A 22,272-nucleotide genomic window follows, 5' to 3' on the forward strand; every position below is an offset into this window, starting at 1 on the left:
ATACTATCACACATTAGCGTGAACTGGTATTACAAAGGGGAGCGCAAATATCGTTTTAGCTAAAACTATATTTTTTTGTTCTCCACTTGTAATCTGGCCCTAAATGTCAAATGATTCAAAATTGTATCACCATATATAAAATTAAAAACTAACGCCTAGATTTAGAGTTCTGCGGCATGCTTTTTTTCCCACGCACCTTTTAAATACAGCTGGTATTTAAAGTTCACAGAATGGCTGGGTTTTCAGTGTGTTAGGCTCCAAAAAGGGAGCTTAGAGCATAATTTAACGCCACTGCAACTCTAGATACCAGCGGTGCTTACGGACTCGGCCAGCTTAAAAAACGTGCTCGTGCACGATTCCCCCATAGAAAACAATGGGGCCATTTGAGCTGAAAAACCTAACACCTGCAAAAAAGCCGCGTTCAGCTCCTAACGCAGCCCCATTGTTTTCTATGGGGAAACACTTCCTACGTCTGCACCTAACACTCTAACATGTACCCCGAGTCTAAACACCCCTAACCTTACACTTATTAACCCCTAATCTGACACCCCCGCTATCGCTGACACCTGCATATTATTATTAACCCCTAATCTGCCGCTCCGTACACCACCGCCACCTACATTATAGCTATGTACCCCTAATCTGCTGCCCCTAACACCGCTGACCCCTATATTATATTTATTAACCCCTAATCTGCCCCCCTCAACGTCGCCTCCACCTGCCTACACTTATTAACCCCTAATCTGCCGAGCGGACCGCACCGCTACTATAATAAAGTTATTAACCCCTAATCCGCCTCACTCCCGCCTCAATAACCCTATAATAAATAGTATTAACCCCTAATCTGCCCTCCCTAACATCACCGACACCTAACTTCAATTATTAACCCCTAATCTGCCGACCGAATCTCGCCGCTACTGTAATAAATGGATTAACCCCTAAAGCTAAGTCTAACCCTAACACTAACACCCCCCTAAGTTAAATATAATTTAAATCTAACGAAATAAATTAACTCTTATTAAATAAATTAATCCTATTTAAAGCTAAATACTTACCTGAAAAATAAACCCTAATATAGCTACAATATAAATTATAATTATATTATAGCTATTTTAGGATTTATATTTATTTTACAGGTAACTTTGTATTTATTTTAACCAGGTACAATAGCTATTAAATAGTTAAGAACTATTTAATAGCTAAAATAGTTAAAATAATTACAAAATTGCCTGTAAAATAAATCCTAACCTAAGTTACAATTAAACCTAACACTACACTATCAATAAATAAATTAAATAAAATACCTCCAATTACCTACAATTAAACCTAACACTACACTATCAATACATTAATTAAATACAATACCTACAAATAACTACAATTAAATAAACTAACTAAAGTACAAAAAATAAAAAAGAATAATAAAATAATACATTAATTAAATACAATACCTACAAATAACTACAATTAAATAAACTAACTAAAGTACAAAAAATAAAAAAGAATAATAAAATATTTACAAACATTAGAAAAATATTACAACAATTTTAAACTAATTACACCTACTCTAAGCCCCCTAATAAAATAACAAAGACCCCCAAAATAAAAAAATGCCCTACCCTATTCTAAATTAAAAAAGTTCAAAGCTCTTTTACCTTACCAGCCCTTAAAAGGACCTTTTGTGGGGCATGCCCCAAAGAATTCAGCTCTTTTGCCTATAAAAAAAAACACATACAATACCCCCCCCCCAACATTACAACCCACCACCCACATACCCCTAATCTAACCCAAACCCCCCTTAAATAAGCCTAACACTAAGCCCCTGAAGATCTTCCTACCTTATCTTCACCTCGCCGGGTATCACCGATCGGTCCTGGCTCCAAAATCTTCATCCAACCCAAGCGGGGGCTGGCGATCCATAATCCTGCGGCTGAAGAGGTCCAGAAGAGGCTCCAAAGTCTTCATCCTATCCGGGAAGAAGAGGCGATCCAGACCGGCAACCATCTTGATCCAAGCGGCATCTTCTATCTTCATCCGATGAGGAACATTTATAGATGGCACCATGAATGCCTGTGGATATACCAAAATACCGTCTGACTCTCCAGAAGCTTGGCAGAAGGTAAATATTTCAGCATGATAATGATCCAAAGCACACTTCCAAAATCTTAAGAGTTTCTAAACTATGACCTGAGCAAGTATGTTGCCTGGCTTGAATCCAATAGAACACCTTCTGGTAATAAAAAAAAAAGATAGAGCAACACAACCCCTCCAGCAAAGAGCAGCTGAAAAAAATTGTCTCTGAAGAATGGCAGAATATCTCTCCTTAAATTTGTGCAACACTAGCATCCTCCATGTTGAGGAGGATTGAGTCTGTCATCAAAAATAAACATCATGCAGCCACATATGATCACACTCCCACTTCCGTGCGTCACTGTTGGGACTATGCATTTACTGTGGTACTTCTAGCCTGGTTCACACCAAACATGCTGGACCACATCTGAGCCGAACAAATTTATATTGGTTTCATCTCTCCAAAGAATGTGCTCCCAATGTTCATCAGGCTTCTTTTCGTGCTCTTTAGCAATGTTTAATCTTGCAGTTTTGTACTGAAGAGCAAGCACATTTTTTTTGTCTTGGGCGCCGTCCATAGAGGTTGACATTATGCAATGTCCTTTGCACTGTATGGGTTGTCACAGAAACTATTGATAACCCCTGTGCACTTGTCCATCTGTTTTTCAGAGGTCCATGGCGTATTTTTAGGATGGCCACTGCGGCTCTGATTAGTGGTTACTTCTGCAACTGTGTTGCTCAACGATCTTCCTGTATCCTTTTCAATCTTTGTGAAGTCTCACAATCAGATTTTTCATTTCCTCTGGTAATTCTTTTCCATGTAGAACCATAATGCAGACATGCACAGGCCAAAGGTCCAACGTTGCGAAAGTTTTGGTGTTCACATGTGATTGTATAACCATATTCATGCAACTAGGCTAACTGGAAATCACAGGTGTACTAAATGTTGTTTCTATGATCAGAGGTTTCCTAACTTGAGTGTCAAATCACAGGTTTATTCACTTTTGTTGCACTGATAACTCACCTCTGTTGTATACTAAATAAATATATATATATATATATATATATATATATATATATATATATATATATATATATATATATATATATATATATATATATAATGTGTGTGTGTGGTGTGTATTCACATGCATTGGCTGATAAAGTACCTGCCACAGCACTGAGTAATATGTTTTAAAATTCACTGTTTTACATGCAAAAAGGAAGAAAAAAAGTTGAATGTATTTCTGTTGGAAGATATTTCTTATTAGAAAGTGTTTCAGAACTTATCCCAGACATATGTATCACTGTTTCTTCAACAAGTGAGATAAATTAAGTTTTTAAATAAACATTGGTTCTTGTCCTCTATATACTTTTTTGTTTTTCTAAGTCAGTGTTTCTCAATTCCAGTCCACAGGGCAAACTAATAGGCCAGATTTCAAGATTGGGGGAGAGCAGGTTAATAGCCATGGGTACTGATCAGCTGGTTTTTTTACCTGTGCTCTTGGTAAGATATCTTAAAAATCTGGCCTGTTAGTGTGTCCTAAGGTCAGAGTAGTAAAACCCCATGTTCTAGTTTTGAAATCACTTATGCAATACTACTGGCAATGATCTCACCATGGAAGTTACCTGCCAGGACTTTGGCCAGCAATGTTCCTTGTATTGAAGTTGTCTGGCAAGTCCTGCCAGTAGTGACACTTTCATAGGCATGGATAGATATAACTGACCATGGTTTAATTCAGCATGCAAGTGTTTGGTAGTTAAATCATAATGTATCAGTGAATGTTTCCTACCATTGGCATATTTTGTATGTTGCTATTGCACAGGTTTCTTTTATGAAAAGTATGTGAAACTGGACTTAAATATTTTGAGTAGACATTGTGAAAAGGTTGGTAATCTTTATAGTATAGGGTTTAAATTTATATCAAATGTTCAAGTCATTCTGAAAATTGAGGAACCCTAGATGTATATTTTTGGAAACAAGGCAAGGGTTATTGTATGTAATTGTATATAGAATAATCTTAAAGTGATGGTAAAACTTTCCCCTTATAAAATCAGTTTTGGAATGTTAGTGATATTTTAGATGGAATTTAATTCAATAGTTGTAATTAAGTTGAGCTATAACTTACTTTCTCTTGTTAAGTGTATCCAGTCCACGGATCATCCATTACTTGTGGGATATTCTCCTTCCCAACAGGAAGTTGCAAGAGGATCACCCACAGCAGAGCTGCTATATAGCTCCTCCCCTCACTGCCATATCCAGTCATTCTCTTGCAACTCTCAACTAAGATGGAGGTCGTAAGAGGACTGTGGTGTTTTATACTTAGTTTATTTCTTCAATCAAAAGTTTGTTATTTTTAAATGGTACCGGAGTGTACTGTTTATCTCAGGCAGTATTTAGAAGAAGAATCTGCCTGCGTTTTCTATGATCTTAGCAGAAGTAACTAATATCCTTTGCTGTTCTCACATATTCTGAGGAGTGAGGTAACTTCAGAGGGGGAATAGCGTGCAGGTTTTCCTGCAATAAGGTATGTGCAGTTAAAATATTTTTCTAGGGATGGAATTTGCTAGAAAATGCTGCTGATACCGAAGTAATGTAAGTAAAGCCTTAAATGCAGTGATAGCGACTGGTATCAGGCTTATTAATAGAGATACATACTCTTATAAAAGTGTATTTTAAAACGTTTGCTGGCATGTTTAATCGTTTTTTACATATGTTTGGTGATAAAACTTATTGGGGCCTAGTTTTTTCCACATGGCTGGCTTGAATTTTGCCTAGAAACAGTTCCCTGAGGCTTCCCACTGTTGTAATATGAGTGGGAGGGGCCTATTTTGGCGTTTTTTTTACACAGCAAAAATTACAGACACAGACATCCAGCTTCTTCCTGCATGATCCAGGACTTCTCTGGAGGGCTCAAAAGGCTTCAAAAGTCGTATTGAGGGAGGTAAAAAGCCACAGTAGAGCTGTGGCAGTTGTTGTGACTGTTTAAAAAACGTTTTTGTCATTTGTTATTCCGTTTTTGGTATTAAGGGGTTAATCATCCATTTGCAAGTGGGTGCAATGCTCTGCTAACTTATTACATACACTGTAAAAATTTCGTTAGTGTAACTGCATTTTTTTCACTGTTATTTCAAAATTTGGGAAAATTTGTGTTTCTCCAACATTGGTGTGTCCGGTCCACGGCGTCATCCTTACTTGTGGGAAATATCTCTTCCCCAACAGGAAATGGCAAAGAGTCCCAGCAAAGCTGGCCATATAGTCCCTCCTAAGCTCCGCCCACCCCAGTCATTCTCTTTGCCGTTGCACAGGCAACATCTCCACGGAGATGGTTAAGAGTATGTGGTGTTTAGTTGTAGTTTTTTTATTCTACTATCAAGAGTTTGTTATTTTAAAATAGTGCTGGTATGTACTATTTACTCTGAAACAGAAAAAGATGAAGATTTCTGTTTGTGAGAGGAAGATGATTTTAGCAGACAGTAACTAAAATCGATTGCTGTTTCCACATAGGACTGTTGAGATGAAGTAACTTCAGTTGGGGGAAACAGCAGACTTTTCTGCTTAAGGTATGACTAGCCATATTTCTAACAAGACTGTGTAATGCTGGAAGGCTGTCATTTCCCCTCATGGGGACCGGTAAGCCATTTTCTTAGTCTCAAACAGAATAAAGGGCTTAATATGGGCTATAAAACTGGTAGACACTTTTATGGGCTAAATCGATTGCTTTATTTGGACATTTTATACATGTTTATGCTGATATTTCACACTTATAAACTTGGGGAACGTTTTTTAACGTCAGGCACTATGTTAGACACCTTTTCCAGTCAGGAAGGGCCTTCCCAGTTGTAGGCTGAGCCTCATTTTCGTGCCATTACTGCGCAGTTGTTTTTGAGTGCAAGACATGCAGATGCATGTGTGAGGACCTGAAAGTAGTTGGAAAAGTTCCTAGAAGGCGTCATTTGGTATCGTATTCCCCTCTGGGCTTGGTAAAGTCACAGCAAAGGCTGTAGCTGGGACTGTATAGGGATTAAATCTGTAACCGGCTCCGGTTTCGTTATTTTAAGGGTTAAAGCTCTGAAAATTGGTGTGCAATACTTTTAATGCTTTAAGACACTGTGGTGAAATTTTGGTAAATTTTGAACAATTCCTTCATATATTTTCACATATTCAGTAATAAAGTGTGCTCTGTTTAAAATTTAAAGAGACAGTAACAGTTTTGTTTTAAAACGGTTTTTGTGTTTTATTGACAAGTTTAAGCCTGTTTAACATGTCTGTGCCTTCAGATAAGCTATGTTCTATATGTATGAAAGCGAATGTGTCTCCCCCTTCAAAATTGTGTGATAATTGTGCCATAGAGTCCAAACAAAGTAAAGACAGTACTGCCACAGATAATAAAATTGCCCAAGATGATTCCTCAGATGAAGGGAGTAGACATGGTTCTACATCATCTCCTTCTGTGTCTACGCCAGTTTTGCCCACGCAGGAGGCCCCTAGTACTTCTAGTGCGCCAATGCTTATTACCATGCAACAATTGACGGCTGTAATGGATAACTCCATAGCAAATATTTTATCCAAAATGCCTGCATATCATATCATAGAAAGCGCGATTGCTCTGTTTTAAACACTGAAGAGCAGGAGGGCGCTGATGATAATTGTTCTGTCATACCCTCACACCAATCTGAAGGGGCCATGAGGGAGGTTTTGTCAGATGGGGAAATTTCAGATTCAGGAAAAAATTCTCAACAGGCTGAACCTGATGTTGTGACATTTAAATTTAAATTAGAACATCTCCGCGCACTGCTTAAGGAGGTGTTATCTACTCTGGATGATTGTGACAACTTGGTCATTCCAGAAAAATTATGCAAGATGGACAAGTTCCTAGAGGTTCCGGTGCACCCCGACGCTTTTCCTATACCCAAGCGGGTGGCGGACATAGTGAATAAGGAGTGGGAGAAGCCCGGCATACCTTTTGTTCCCCCTCCTATATTTAAGAAATTATTTCCTGTGGTCGACCCCAGAAAGGACTTATGGCAGACAGTCCCTAAGGTCGAGGGGGCAGTTTCTACTCTAAACAAGCGCACTACTATTCCTATCGAAGATAGTTGTCCTTTCAAAGATCCTATGGATAAAAAATTGGAAGGTTTGCTTAAAAAGATTTTTGTACAGCAAGGTTACCTTCTACAACCCATTTCGTGCATTGTTCCTGTCACTACAGCAGCGTAGTTCTGGTTCGAGGAACTAGAAAAGTCGCTCAGTAGAGAGACTCCATATGAGGAGGTTATGGACAGAGTTCACGCACTTAAGTTGGCTAACTCTTTTATTTTAGATGCCGCTTTGCAATTAGCTAGATTAGCGGCGAAAAATTCAGGGTTTGCAATTGTGGCGCGCAGAGCGCTTTGGCTAAAGTCTTGGTCAGCGGATGTATCATCCAAGACAAAATTGCTTAACATCCCCTTCAAGGGTAAAACTCTCTTTAGTCAAGTGTATAGAATTGAGTGTTGGCGCTAACTGTTATCCTAAATGCCTGGTTAAAGGATAAACTACTCCTCCTTAGTAGTTTAAAAAAGTGTAGGTGCTAAAATTAAAAAAGGGGGTAACTGGCGCTAATGGTTAGATTAGCTAGGATAACACTACCAGAATGTTGACTGTTATATTAATATACGGCTGTCCGTCAGAGTGAAGAATAAACAAGTGATACGGGTATCTAATAATGTCCTACTATTAACTGAAAAAAACTATATAGTGTTTCAATTCTTAATTTGATATAGTGGCAGCGTGTTTTAGTAAACAAAAATAGTGAAGAAGGTATTTACCTATTTGACATCGTCAATAATAATGTGAGTATAATACAAAAAATGTAAAAATGTTAAAATAGTTACGTGTATACGTAAGATGTGGGTGACAATTGAGGTCTATATGTATAGATAGTAAGTGACAGATTGTGTAGCAAAAAATGAATTTCTATGGCTGTTACTGCATAAAATATTTATTCCTAAAAAAGTCAATAAAACAACAATCAATATAATTAAAATAATTCAAATATTATATTAGGGACGTCTCCCTTGCAATCAGTGATATCTGTCGACAAGAAGTTTGCTCAGCAGCAGTTAACTGGGCATATTTGGTGGTATGTAATACAGTGTTACTGCATATGTGAAAGTCTCAATAGTGCAAATCGTAAGGTACCTTACAGCTAGAGATGTTATGAAGGCTGACAGACCGGGCGTGTGTTGATTCTGTCCTTGCACCGGGCCTCAGTATGGTGGTGTATTCCGCGGCTTAAAGACAAAACAGCTCGCTTTGGACCAGAATTGAAGGAGATTATCTCAGACATCTCTGGGGGAAAGGGCCACGCCCTCCCACAAGATAAGCCTTTCAAGGCCAAGAATAAGTCTAATTTTCGTTCCTTTCGTAATTTCAGGAACGGACCGGCCTCTAATTCTGCATCCTCTAAGCAAGAGGGTAATGCCTCACAGTCCAAACCAGCCTGGAAAACGATGCAAGGCTGGAACAAGGGTAAGCAGACCAAGAAGCCTGCTACCGCTAACAAAACAGCATGAAGGAGTAGCCCCCGATCCGGGACCGGATCTAGTGGGGGGCAGACTCTCTTTGCTCAGGCTTGGGCAAGAGATGTTCAGGATCCTTGGACGCTAGAAATAGTTTCTCAGGGTTATCTTCTGGAATTCAAGGAACTACCCCCAAGGGAGGGGAAGGTTCCACATGTCTCACTTATCCTCAAACCAAATAAAGAGACAGGCGTTCTTACATTGTGTAGAAGACCTGCTAAAGATGGGAGTGATACACCCAGTTCCAATGACGGAACAAGGAATGGGATTTTACTCAAATCTGTTCGTAGTTCCCAAAAAAGAGGGAACCTTCAGACCAATTCTGGATTTAAAGATCCTAAACAAATTTCTCAGGGTACCATCGTTCAAAATGGAAACCATTCGAACAATTCTACCCACTATCCAGGAAGGTCAATTTATGACTACCGTGGATCTAAAGGATGCGTACCTACATATTCCTATCCACAAAGAACATCATCAGTTCCTAAGGTTCGCCTTTCTGGACAAACATTACCAGTTTGTGGCCCTCCCATTCGGATTAGCCACTGCTCCAAGAATTTTCACAAAGGTACTCGGGTCCCTTCTAGCGGTTCTAAGACCGAGGGGCATTGCAGTAGTACCATACTTGGACGACATTCTAATACAAGCGTCGTCCCTTTCAAAAGCAAAGGCTCATACAGACATCGTTCTGGCCTTTCTCAGATCTCACGGATGGAAGGTGAACATAGAAAAAAGTTCTCTGTCTCCGTCAACAAGAGTTCCCTTCCTGGGAACAATAATAGATTCCTTAGAAATGAGGATCTTTCTGACAGATGTCAGAAAGTCAAAACTTCTAAGCGCTTGTCAAGTTCTTCATTCTGTTCAACGTCCTTCCATAGCTCAGTGCATGGAAGTAGTAGGGTTGATGGTTGCAGCAATGGACATAGTTCCTTTTGCGCGAATTCATCTAAGACCATTACAACTGTGCATGCTGAAACAGTGGAATGGGGACTATACAGACTTGTCTCCAGTGATTCAAGTAGATCAGAAGACCAGAGATTCACTCCGTTGGTGGATATCCCTGGACCACCTATCCCAGGGAATGAGCTTCCGCAGACCAGAGTGGGTCATTGTCACGACCGACGCCTGTGGGCTGGGGTGCGGTCTGGGAATCCCTGAAAGCTCAGGGACTATGGTCTCGGGAAGAGTCTCTTCTCCCGATAAACATTCTGGAACTAAGAGCGATATTCAATGCTTTCAGGGCTTGGCCTCAGCTTGCAAAGGCCAGATTCATAAGATTCCAATCAGACAACATGACGACTGTTGCGTATATCAATCATCAGGGGGCAACAAGGAGTTCCCTGGCGATGAAAGAAGTAACCAAAATCATACAATGGGCGAAGAATCACTCCTGCCATCTATCTGCGACCCACATTCCAGGTGTGGAAAACTGGGAAGCGGATTATCTGAGTCGTCAGACATTCTCGTCAGAACTTCAAGGTTCCTTGCTACGGGTCCAGATCCAGGGATCCCAAGGCGACTCTAGTGGATGCACTAGTAGCACCTTGGACCTTCAACCTAGCTTATGTGTTCCCACCGTTTCCTCTCATTCCCAGGCTGGTAGCCAGGATCAAACAGGAGAGGGTCTCGGTGATCTTGATAGCCCCTGCGTGGCCACGCAGGACTTGGTATGCAGACCTGGTGAATATGTCATCGGTTCCACCATGGAAGCTACCTTTGAGACAGGACCTTCTTGTTCAGGGTCCATTCGAACATCCAAATCTGGTCTCCCTCCAGCTGACGGCTTGGAGATTGAACGCTTGATTCTATCAAAGCGTGGGTTTTCAGATTCGGTGATTGATACTCTGGTTCAGGCCAGAAAACCGGTAACTAGAAAGATTTACCATAAAATATGGAAAAGATATATCTGCTGGTGTGAATCCAAGGGATTCCCTTGGAATAAGGTAAAAATTTCTAAGATTCTTTCCTTTCTGCAAGAAGGTTTGGATAAAGGATTATCTGCGAGTTCTCTAAAGGGACAGATTTCTGCTTTATCTGTCTTACTACAAAAACGACTGGCAGCTATGCCAGATGTTCAAGCATTTGTTTAGGCTCTGGTTAGGATCAAGCCTGTTTACAGACCTTTGACTCCTCCCTGGAGTTTAAATCTAGTTCAGTTCTTCAAGGGGTTCCGTTTGAACCTCTACATTCCATAGATATTAAGTTGTTATCTTGGAAAGTTTTGTTTTTGGTTGCTATTTCTTCTGCTAGAAGAGTTTCAGAGTTATCTGCTCTGCAGTGTTCCCCGCCCTATCTGGTGTTCCATGCAGATAAGGTGGTTTTGCGTACTAAGCCTGGTTTTCTTCCAAAGGTTGTTTCTAACAAAAATATTAACCAGGAGATAGTTGTGCCTTCTTTGTGTCCGAATCCAGTTTCAAAGAAGGAACGTTTGTTACACAATTTGGACGTAGTCCGTGCTCTAAAATTCTATTTAGAAGCTACAAAAGATTTCAGACAAACATCTTCTCTGTTTGTCGTCTATTCTGGTAAAAGGAGAGGTCAAAAAGCGACTTCTACCTCTCTTTCCTTTTGGCTTAAAAGCATCATCCGATTGGCTTACGAGACTGCCGGACGGCAGCCTCCTGAAAGAATCACAGCTCACTCCACTAGGGCTGTGGCTTCCACATGGGCCTTCAAGAATGAGGCTTCTGTTGATGAGATATGTAAGGCAGCGACTTGGTCTTCACTGCACACTTTTGCCAAATTTTACAAATTTGATACTTTTGCTTCTTCGGAGGCTATTTTTGGGAGAAAGGTTTTGCAAGCCGTGGTGCCTTCCGTTTAGGTAACCTGATTTGCTCCCTCCCTTCATCCGTGTCCTAAAGCTTTGGTATTGGTTCCCACAAGTAAGGATGACGCCGTGGACCGGACACACCAATGTTGGAGAAAACAGAATTTATGCTTACCTGATAAATTACTTTCTCCAACAGTGTGTCCGGTCCACGGCCCGCCCTGGTTTTTTTAATCAGGTCTGATGAATTATTTTCTCTAACTACAGTCACCACGGTACCATATGGTTTCTCCTATATTTTTCCTCCTGTCCGTCGGTCGAATGAGTCGGTCGGGACTCTTTGCCATTTCCTGTTGGGGAAGAGATATTTCCCACAAGTAAGGATGACGCCGTGGACCGGACACACCGTTGGAGAAAGTAATTTATCAGGTAAGCATAAATTCTGTTTTCTTAAAGGCGCAGTAACGTTTTTTATATTGCTTGTAAACTTGTTTTAAAGTGTTTTCCAAGCTTGCTAGTCTCATTGCTAGTCTGTTTAAACATGTCTGACACAGAGGAACCTACTTGTGTTTGAAAGCCATGGTGGAGCCCCATAGGAGAATGTGTACTAAATGTATTGATTTCACCTTAAACAGTAAAGATCAGTCTTTATCTATAAAAGAATTATCACCAGAGGGTTCTGTCGAGGGGGAAGTTATGCCGACTAACTCTCCCCATGTGTCAGACCCTTCGCCTCCCGCTCAGGGGACGCACGCTAATATGGCGCCAATTACATCAGGGACGCCCATAGCGATTACCTTGCAGGACATGGCTGCAATCATGAATAATACCCTGTCATAGGTATTATCTAGATTGCCTGAATTAAGAGGCAAGCACGATAGCTCTGGGGTTAGGAGAGATACAGAGCGCGCAAATGCTGTTAGAGCCATGTCTGATACTGCGTCACAGCATGCAGAACATGAGGACGGAGAGCTTCAGTCTGTGGGTGACATCTCTGACTCGGGGAAACCTGATTCAGAGATTTCTAATTTTAAATTTAAGCTTGAGAACCTCCGTGTATTGCTTGGGGAGGTATTAGCTGCTCTGAATGACTGTAACACAGTTGCAATTCCAGAGAAATTGTGTAGGCTGGATAGATACTATGCGGTGCCGGTGTGTACTGACGTTTTTCCTATACCTAAAAGGCTTACAGAAATTATTAGCAAGGAGTGGGATAGACCCGGTGTGCCCTTTTCCCCACCTCCTATATTTAGAAAAATGTTTCCAATAGACGCCACCACACGGGACTTATGGCAGACGGTCCCTAAGGTGGAGGGAGCAGTTTTTACTTTAGCAAAGCGTACCACTATCCCGGTTGAGGACAGTTGTGCTTTTTCAGATCCAATGGATAAAAAATTGGAGGGTTACCTTAAGAAAATGTTTATTCAAAAAGGTTTTATTTTACAGCCCCTTGCATGCATTGCGCCTGTCACTGCTGCGGCGGCATTCTGGTTTGAGGCCCTGGAAGAGGCCATCCAGACAGCTCCATTGAATGAAATTATTGACAAGCTTAGAACGCTTAAGCTAGCTAACTCATTTGTTTCTGATGCCATTGTTCATTTGACTAAACTAACGGCTAAGAATTCCGGATTCGCCATCCAGGCGCGTAGGGCGCTATGGCTTAAATCCTGGTCAGCTGACGTGACTTCAAAGTCTAAATTACTCAACATTCCTTTCAAGGGGCAGACCTTATTCGGGCCTGGCTTGAAGGAAATTATTGCTGACATTACTGGAGGCAAGGGTCATACCCTTCCTCAGGACAGGGCCAAATCAAAGGCCAAACAGTCTAATTTTCGTGCCTTTCGAAATTTCAAGGCAGGAGCAGCATCAACTTCCTCCGCTTCAAAACAAGAGGGAACTGTTGCTCATTCCAGAAAGGCCTGGAAACCTAACCAGTCCTGGAACAAGGGCAAGCAGGCCGGGAAGCCTGCTGCTGCCCCCAAGACAGCATGAAGGAACGGCCCCCTATCCGGAAACGGATCTAGTGGGGGGCAGACAAGAGATGTTCAGGATCCCTGGGCGTTGGAGATCATATCTCAGGGATATCTTCTGGACTTCAAAGCTTCTCCTCCACAAGGGAGATTTCATCTTTCAAGGTTATCATCAAACCAGATAAAGAAAGAGGCATTCCTAAGCTGTGTGCAAGACCTCCTAGTAATGGGAGTGATCCATCCAGTTCCGCGGACGGAACAAGGACAGGGATTTTATTCAAATCTGTTTGTGGTTCCCAAGAAAGAGGGAACCTTCAGACCAATCTTGGATCTAAAGATCTTAAACAAATTCCTCAGAGTTCCATCATTCAAAATAGAAACTATTCGGACCATCCTACCCATGATCCAAGAGGGTCACTACATGACCACAGTGGACTTAAAGGATGCCTACCTTCACATACCGATTCACAAAGATCATCATCGGTTCCTAAGGTTTGCCTTTCTAGACAGGCATTACCAATTTGTAGCTCTTCCCTTCGGGTTGGCCACTGCCCCGAGAATTTTTACAAAGGTTCTGGGCTCACTTCTGGCGGTTCTAAGACCGCGAGGCATAGCGGTGGCTCCGTATCTAGACGACATCCTGATACGGGCGTCAAGCTTTCAAATTGCCAAGTCTCATACAGAGATAGTTCTGGCATTTCTGAGGTCGCATGGGTGGAAAGTGAACATGGAAAAGAGTTCTCTATCACCACTCACAAGAGTCTCCTTCCTAGGGACTCTTATAGATTCTGTAGAGATGAAAATTTACCTGACGGAGTCCAGGTTATCAAAACTTCTAAATGCTTGCCGTGTCCTTAATTCCATTCCATGCCCGTCAGTGGCTCAGTGCATGGAAGTAATCGGCTTAATGGTAGCGGCAATGGACATAGTGCCATTTGCGCGCCTGCATCTCAGACCAGTCAGTGGAATGGGGATTACTCAGATTTGTCCCCTCTACTAAATCTGGATCAAGAGACCAGAGATTCTCTTCTCTGGTGGCTTTCTCGGGTCCATCTGTCCAAGGGTATGACCTTTCGCAGGCCAGATTGGACGATTGTAACAACAGATGCCAGCCTTCTAGGTTGGGGCGCAGTCTGGAACTCCCTGAAGGCTCAGGGATCGTGGACTCAGGAGGAGAAACTCCTCACAATAAATATTCTGGAGTTAAGAGCAATATTCAATGCTCTTCTAGCTTGGCCTCAGTTAGTAACACTGAGGTTCATCAGATTTCAGTCGGACAACATCACGACTGTGGCTTACATCAACCATCAAGGGGGAACCAGGAGTTCCCTAGCGATGTTAGAAGTCTCAAAGATAATTCGCTGGGCAGAGTCTCACTCTTGCCACCTGTCAGCGATCCACATCCCAGGCGTAGAGAACTGGGAGGCGGATTTTCTAAGTCGTCGGACTTTTCATCCGGGGGAGTGGGAACTCCATCCGGAGGTGTTTGCTCAACTGGTCCATCGTTGGGGCAAACCAGAACTGGATCTCATGGCGTCTCGCCAGAACGCCAAGCTTCCTTGTTACGGATCCAGGTCCAGGGACCCGGGAGCAACGCTGATAGATGCTGTAGCAGCTCCTTGGTTCTTCAACCTGGCCTATGTGTTTCCACCGTTTCCTCTGCTCCCTCGACTGATTGCCAAAATCAAACAGGAGAGAGCATCAGTGATTCTGATAGCGCCTGCGTGGCCACGCAGGACCTGGTATGCAGACCTAGTGGACATGTCATCTCTTCCACCATGGACTCTGCCTCTGAGGAAGGACCTTCTAATACAAGGTCCTTTCAATCATCCAAATCTACTTTCTCTGAGACTGATTGCATGGAGATTGAACGCTTGATTCTATCAAGGTGTGGCTTCTCCGAGTCAGTCATTGATACCTTAATACAGGCTCGTAAGCCTGTCACCAGGAAAATCTACCATAAGATATGGCGTAAATATCTTTATTGGTGTGAATCCAAGAGTTACTCATGGAGTAAGGTTAGGATTCCTAGGATATTGTCCTTTCTCCAAGAGGGTTTGGACAAAGGCTTATCAGCTAGTTCTTTAAAAGGCTTATCAGCTAGTTCTTTATTCTTTTGCACAAGCGTCTGGCAGAAGTTCCAGACGTCCAGGCATTTTGTCAGGCTTTGGTTAGGATTAAGCCTGTGTTTAAAACTGTTGCTCCCCGTGGAGCTTAAACTTGGTTCTTAAAGTTCTTCAGGGAGTTCCGTTTGAACCCCTTCATTCCATTGATATTAAACTTTTATCTTGGAAAGTTCTGTTTTTGATGGCTATTTCCTTGGCTCGAAGAGTCTCTGAGTTATCTGCCTTACATTGTGATTCGACTTATCTGATTTTTCATTCAGACAAGGTAGTTCTGCGTACCAAACCTGGGTTTTTACCTAAGGTGGTTTCTAACAGGAATATCAATCAAGAGATTGTTGTTCCATCATTGTGTCCTAATTCTTCTTCAAAGAAGGAACGTCTTTTGCATAATCTGGACGTAGTCCGTGCCTTGAAGTTTTACTTACAGGCTACTAAAGATTTTCGTCAAACATCTGCCCTGTTTGTCGTTTACTCTGGACAGAGGAGAGGTCAAAAAGCTTCGGCAACCTCTCTCTCCTTTTGGCTTCGGAGCATAATACGCTTAGCCTATGAGACTGCTAGACAGCAGCCCCCTGAAAGGATTACAGCTCATTCTACTAGAGCTGTGGCTTCCACCTGGGCCTTTAAAAATGAGGCCTCTGTTGAACAGATTTGCAAGGCTGCGACTTGGTCTTCGCTTCACACCTTTTCAAAATTTTACAAATTTGACACTTTTTCTTCTTCGGAGGCTGTTTTTGGGAGAAAGGTTCTACAGGCAGTGGTTCCTTCCGTTTAAGTTCCTGCCTTGTCCCTCCCATCATCCGTGTACTTTAGCTTTGGTATTGGTATCCCACAAGTAATGGATGATCCGTGGACTGGATACACTTAACAAGTGAAAACATAATTTATGCTTACCTGATAAATTTATTTCTTTTGTAGTGTATCCAGTCCACGGCCCGCCCTGTCCTTTTAAGGCAGGTCTAAATTTTAATTAAACTACAGTCACCACTGCACCCTATGGTTTCTCCTTTCTCGTCTTGTTTTGGTCGAATGACTGGATATGGCAGTGAGGGGAGGAGCTATATAGCAGCTCTGCTGTGGGTGATCCTCTTGCAACTTCCTGTTGAGAAGGAGAATATCCCACAAGTAATGGATGATCCATGGACTGGATACACTACAAGAGAAATAAATTTATCAGGTAAGCATAAATTATGTTTTTTAATATAAATATGAAATTCAATTTCCCTGCGCTCCGCCGCCCACTTTCAAAGTCAAATTTGATGTGAGCTAATGGTTTGAACTGTTCTTTAATCAGCGCTCTCCCCTTATGGCACTTTTGTTGTAGCTACAGCGCTGATTGGACAACAATTCAAACCATTACCTCACAAAAAAATTGACTTTTGAAGCGGACGGCCAAGCACTGAATGTTATATCTATATTAAAAAGCAAGTTACAGCGCATCTTCATTACAACTGGTAAATGAAACTCTGTCTAAAATATCACTTAACATTCTGTATCTAATTTTAAAAAGGGGAAGTTTACCATAACTTTAAAATTAGTATCCATAGTTCCATAATCTGATTTTGTAATTAAACTGTACATTTTCAGTAAAGTATCAACAACTATGAACCAAGTAAATTTGTACAGTAAAAGTTTTCTAACATTTTAATGTTTTCTTTTTTCTCTTTTTTGCAGGATTTCATTGTGAACTGATCCCACTTTTTAAACCTAAATTCTCACCTAGAAATCTGGTGCTTGTAGCTGCTAAAAAAGACAATTTTTTACATGATCTTTTGGAGGAGATAAAGGCTAGTGATGTAAGCTTTGACTGTATTTAGTAATCCAAGTATAGTGAAACAAGTACAACAGAAAAGAAACACTAGCTATTTTACAACTGCCAATGTATCTCAAGTGTTTATTTTTTAATAAAATATAAGTTTTGTTTTTAAACAATACATGTTTCTTGTTGTCTTTAGAGAGTTAAAAGGGTGCCAATTGGTGAGGGGTTTAGAGAAGGAAAGCATGGTTAAGAGTAGCAAACACTGCAAATGGGTAAAATTGCTATTAACCTTAAAGGGACATAAAAACCCAATGTTTTTCTTTCAGGATTCAGAGAGAGCATACAATTTTAAACAACTTTCCAATTTATTTCTATTATCTAATTTGCTTCATTCTTTTGGTATCTTTTGTTGAAGGAACAGTAATGCACTACTGGGAGCTAGCTGAAAGCCAAATGGCAAGAGGCATATGTTTGCAGCCAGCAACCAACAGTTTCTGAGCCTTCCTATGTATATTTTCAACAAAGGGTACAAAGAGAATGAAACAAATTAGATAATAGAAATACATTGGAAAGTTATTTAGAATGTTATGCTCGGGAAAAAAAAAAATTTGTGTTTCATGCCCCTTCAAGCTAAAATTAGCTAATGTTAAACAAAGTATTGTTAAATTACTTCATAATGCCACCTGGATTCCAAAATTTTCTGTGGCAGAGGTTTTGTAAGAATGCAGTGTTGTACATTTTGAAGATGCTGCTGCTAAATAGTGTTCAAAGGCATTCTTACAAAACTGCTGCCATATAGTTGCCCAGACACATGCACGCTACATACCTAGATACTCTCTTCAACAAAGAGTATCATGAGAACAAAGTAAATTTTATTTAAAAACAGGATATTAGAAAAACATTTTAAAAATTGTATGATTGCTTCTGAATTATGAAAGAAACATTTTGGGTTTCATGTCCTATAAAGTGATGAATGTGTAGATGAATAATTGTGTGATGATAATTTTTGAAACCGCTTATAATAATGCTCATAAATCCTTTTATTGCTAAAATGTAATTTACACGCTGTTTCAGTCAGTAATTTAAGAATGGAAGGGTAAATAATATTTAGGACTATTTCTTTCCTAAGACATGGAGAGTCCACAACGTCATTCCAATTACTAGTAGAATATTCACTCCTGGCCAGCAGGAGGAGGCAAAGAGCACCCCAGCAAAGCTGTTAAGTGTCACTTCCCTTACCCATAACCCCCAGTCATTCTCTTTGCCTCTGTCAATGGAGTATGTGAAGTGGGTGTCTGAAGATATTTATTCCTTTTTCGGGTACTTTACCCTGCAAGCAAGGATTTGGGTTTAGCTGTGTCCACGTCAATCTTTTGAGTAAGAGTAGTGGTGGCTTTTAAGCAGTTAGAAAAAGGAGAGGCGGCCCTTGCTTTGTTTTCTAACATATTTGCTGCCCTCGGTATAGACAGCCAGAGTTGGTTACTCTGTTCTTTCTTTTTCTACAGGTCTCTGTAAGGAGTATGTGTCCTTTTACACCTTGTGAGCTATCTTCCAGCCCAACAGCTATCTTTGCAAGTAAGTGCTTTTGTCTTCTAGGTACTGGAGACTTGCACTATCTATTTTAATTCTGCATTAATTTAATGGGACATTTATAATCCTTTAGTAAGGATTATTTGTGGTAGTTTGCAGGCACTATTTGTATGTGAATAGAGACTAAAGGGTTAACGGCCTTCCTTATAGTTTTGGGATGGCCTTTGACCTTATGGCTATATGATTTTTAAATCTTTTCATGTGGGGAATGTTTTAAACTGTTACTCAGTTTTTTACTTCAGAGTATGAAACGCGCAATTTTTTTCTTATTGCGCAGTTTCTTTTGATGGAGCGGTGTAATTTCTTTGAGTTTCTCTTCGTTGCGGCTGTGGGATATCGTCTGGCCAACTGGAGAGTCCTTAGTTCGTTTAGTTAGTTCGTTCAGTCTCTGAAGATTACGGTAGGGCACCTCAGCTTCTGAGGTGTAGAGGTGTATTATTTTCTCTTGTAAGGTGTATCCAGTCCACGGGTTCATCCATTACTTGTGGGATATTCTCCTTCCCAACAGGAAGTTGCAAGAGGACACCCACAGCAGAGCTGTCTATATAGCTCCTCCCCTAACCCCCACCTCCAGTCATTCTCTTGCAACTCTCGACAAGATAGGAAGTATCAAAGATATGTGATGACTTAGTGTAGTTTTAACTTCAATCAAGAGTTTGTTATTTTGAAACGGTACCGGCGTTGTACTGTTTTACTCTCAGACAGAAATTAGAAGAAGAATTCTGCCTGGAGGTTGATGATCTTAGCGGTTTGTAACTAAGGTCCATTGCTGTTCTCACACATAACTGAAGAGAATGGGAAAACTTCAGTTGGGGGAACGGTCTGCAGATTACCTGCTTTGAGGTATGTTCAGTATTTTTATTTCTAGAGAGATGAATAAAAGTTCTAGAAAATGCTGACAGAGCCTTGTGTATTTGAGGTAAGCTAGATTCAGTGATTTAACAACGACTGGGATCATGCTTACTAAACAGGGTAATACTCATGTTAATACTCATATTACTTGGTGACAAAACGTTTTCATGTTTCATAAATAGGACGTTTTTTCTCTGAGGGAGATGAGTCTTTTCTTGGGGCCTAGTTTTCCACATGGCTAGTTAGATACTCCTAGGAGTATTTTCTTATGGCCCCTCTGACATCCAGTACATGGTGGGAGGGGCCTATTTTCACGCTCTAGATGCGCAGTTTCCTTCAGACTGAGACATCCAGCTTCCCTAGAGGAGTCCTCTGGCATCTGAGGACCAATATAGAGGGTTTATTTCTTCCCTAAATCGTATTTGAGGGCAGGTAGGAGCCTCAGCAGAGCTGTGGCAAGGTGCTTAACTGTCTTTTACCGGTGGTTGACGTTTTTTAAATCCGGTTTGGGGGCTAAGGAGTTAATCATCCATTTGCAAGTGGGTGCAATGTTGCTTTAGTCCCTTACACACACTGTAAAAATGTTGAAGACTTTACTATATTTTTACACTGTTTTTCAGTTTAAGTGCTATTTTTTTTCTCTTAAAGGCACAGTAACGGTTTTGTTTAATTGCTGTTTCACATTTATTAAAGTGTTTTCAAAGCTTGCTTGTCTCATTACTAGTCTGTTAAACATGTCTGACATAGAGGAAACTCCTTGTTCAATATGTTTGGAAGCCATTGTGGAACCCCCTCTTAGAATGTGTACCAAATGTACTGAAATTTCTATAAACTATAAAAACCATATTATGGCGCTTAAAGATTTATCTCCAGAGGATTCTCTGACTGAAAAGAGGGAGTTTATGCCATCTAGCTCTCCCCATGTGTCAGAACCTATAACTCCCGCTCAAGTGACGCCAAGTACATCTAGCGCATCTAATTCTTTTACCTTACAGGACATGGCGGCAGTTATGAATGCTACCCTCTCAGAGGTATTGTCCAAACTGCCAGGGTTACAAGGAAAGCGAGACAGCTCTGGGGCTAGAACAAATACAGAGCTTTCTGACGCTTTAATACCTGTGTCCGATATACCCTCACAATACTCAGAAGCCGAGGCAGGAGAGCTTCAATCTGTGGGTGACATTTCAGATTCAGGGAAGGCGTTGCTTCAGTCTGATTCTGAAATGACAGCGTTTAAATTTAAGCTCGAACACCTCCGCTTATTGCTTAGGGAGGTTTTTAGCGACTCTGGATGACTGTGAACCCATTGTAGTTCCAGAGAAATTGTGTAAGATGGACAAATACTTTGCAGTGCCTGTTTACACTGATGTTTTTCCAGTCCCTAAGAGGTTTTTGGAAATTATTACTAAGGAATGGGATAGACCAGGTGTGCCGTTCTCTCCCCCTCCTGCTTTTAAAAAGATGTTTCCCATAGATGCCGCCATACGGGACTCGTGGCAGACGGTCCCTAAGGTGGAGGGAGCAGTCTCTACCCTAGCTAAGCGTACAACTATCCCCGTCGAGGACAGTTGTGCTTTCCTAGATCCTATGGATAAAAAATTGGAGGGTCTCCTTAAGAAAATTTTTATACATCAAGGTTTTATTCTCCAGCCTCTTGCATGCATTGCCCCAGTTACTGCTGCAGCGGCTTTTTAGTTCGAGTCTCTTGAGGAGGCTCTACAGGTGGAGACCCTGTTAGATGATATTTTAGACAGGATTAAAGCTCTTAAGTTAGCTAATTCCTTTATCTCTGACGCCGTTTTTCATTTAACCAAGCTAACGGCTAAGAATTCAGGTTTTGCCATTCTGGCGCATAGGGCGCTATGGCTTAAGTCCTGGTCAGCAGACATTACTTCAAAGTCTAAGCTTCTTAACATCCCTTCAAGGGACAGACCCTATTCAGGCCTGGTCTGAAGGAGATCATTTCTGATATTACTGGAGGAAAAGGTCACGCCCTTCCTCAGGATAGGTCCAATAAGTTAAGGACCAAACAGAATAATTTTCGTTCCTTTCGAAACTTCAAGAGTGGCGCAGCTTCAGCTTCCTCTAATGCAAAACAAGAGGGAAATTTCGCCCAGTCCAAACCAGTCTGGAGACCTAACCAGGCTTGGAACAAGGGGAAGCAGGCCAAAAAACCTGCTGCTGCCTCTAAGACAGCATGAAGGAGTAGCCCCCGATCCGGGACCGGATCTAGTAGGGGGCAGACTTTCTTCTTCGCTCAGGCTTGGGCAAGAGACGTCCAGGATCCCTGGGCACTAGAGATTGTTTCCCAGGGATATATTCTGGAATTCAAAGGTTCATCTCCAAAGGGGAGATTTCACCTCTCACAACTATCTGCAAACCAGATAAGAGAGAGGCATTCTTACGTTGCGAACAGGGGCAGGGTTTCTATTCAAACCTGTTTATCGTTCCCAAAAAAGAGGGAACGTTCAGACCAATCTTGGATCTCAAGATCCTAAACAAATTTCTCATCTTTCAAGATGGAGACAATCCGAACCATCCTCCCTATGATCCAGGAGGGTCAATATATGA

The 22,272-nt window shown here is 41.3% G+C and overlaps 1 protein-coding gene across 7 annotated transcripts in view; it reads left to right on the plus strand.

Moving 5' to 3' along the window:
* Positions 1-17,434, plus strand: part of METTL25B (methyltransferase like 25B) — a 229,647-nt gene extending 212,213 nt beyond the window's left edge. For all 7 annotated transcript variants that reach the window (XM_053705284.1, XM_053705287.1, XM_053705279.1 and 4 more), the window contains one exon: positions 17,175-17,434. In XM_053705284.1, the coding sequence (XP_053561259.1) occupies positions 17,175-17,317 (143 nt within the window). In that variant the 3' untranslated portion in view covers positions 17,318-17,434. The remainder of the gene's footprint in view (positions 1-17,174) is intronic.
* The last annotated feature ends 4,838 nt before the right edge of the window (positions 17,435-22,272 follow it).

The sequence above is a fragment of the Bombina bombina genome, chromosome 1, assembly GCF_027579735.1.
Source record: "Bombina bombina isolate aBomBom1 chromosome 1, aBomBom1.pri, whole genome shotgun sequence".
Lineage (NCBI taxonomy): Eukaryota > Metazoa > Chordata > Amphibia > Anura > Bombinatoridae > Bombina > Bombina bombina.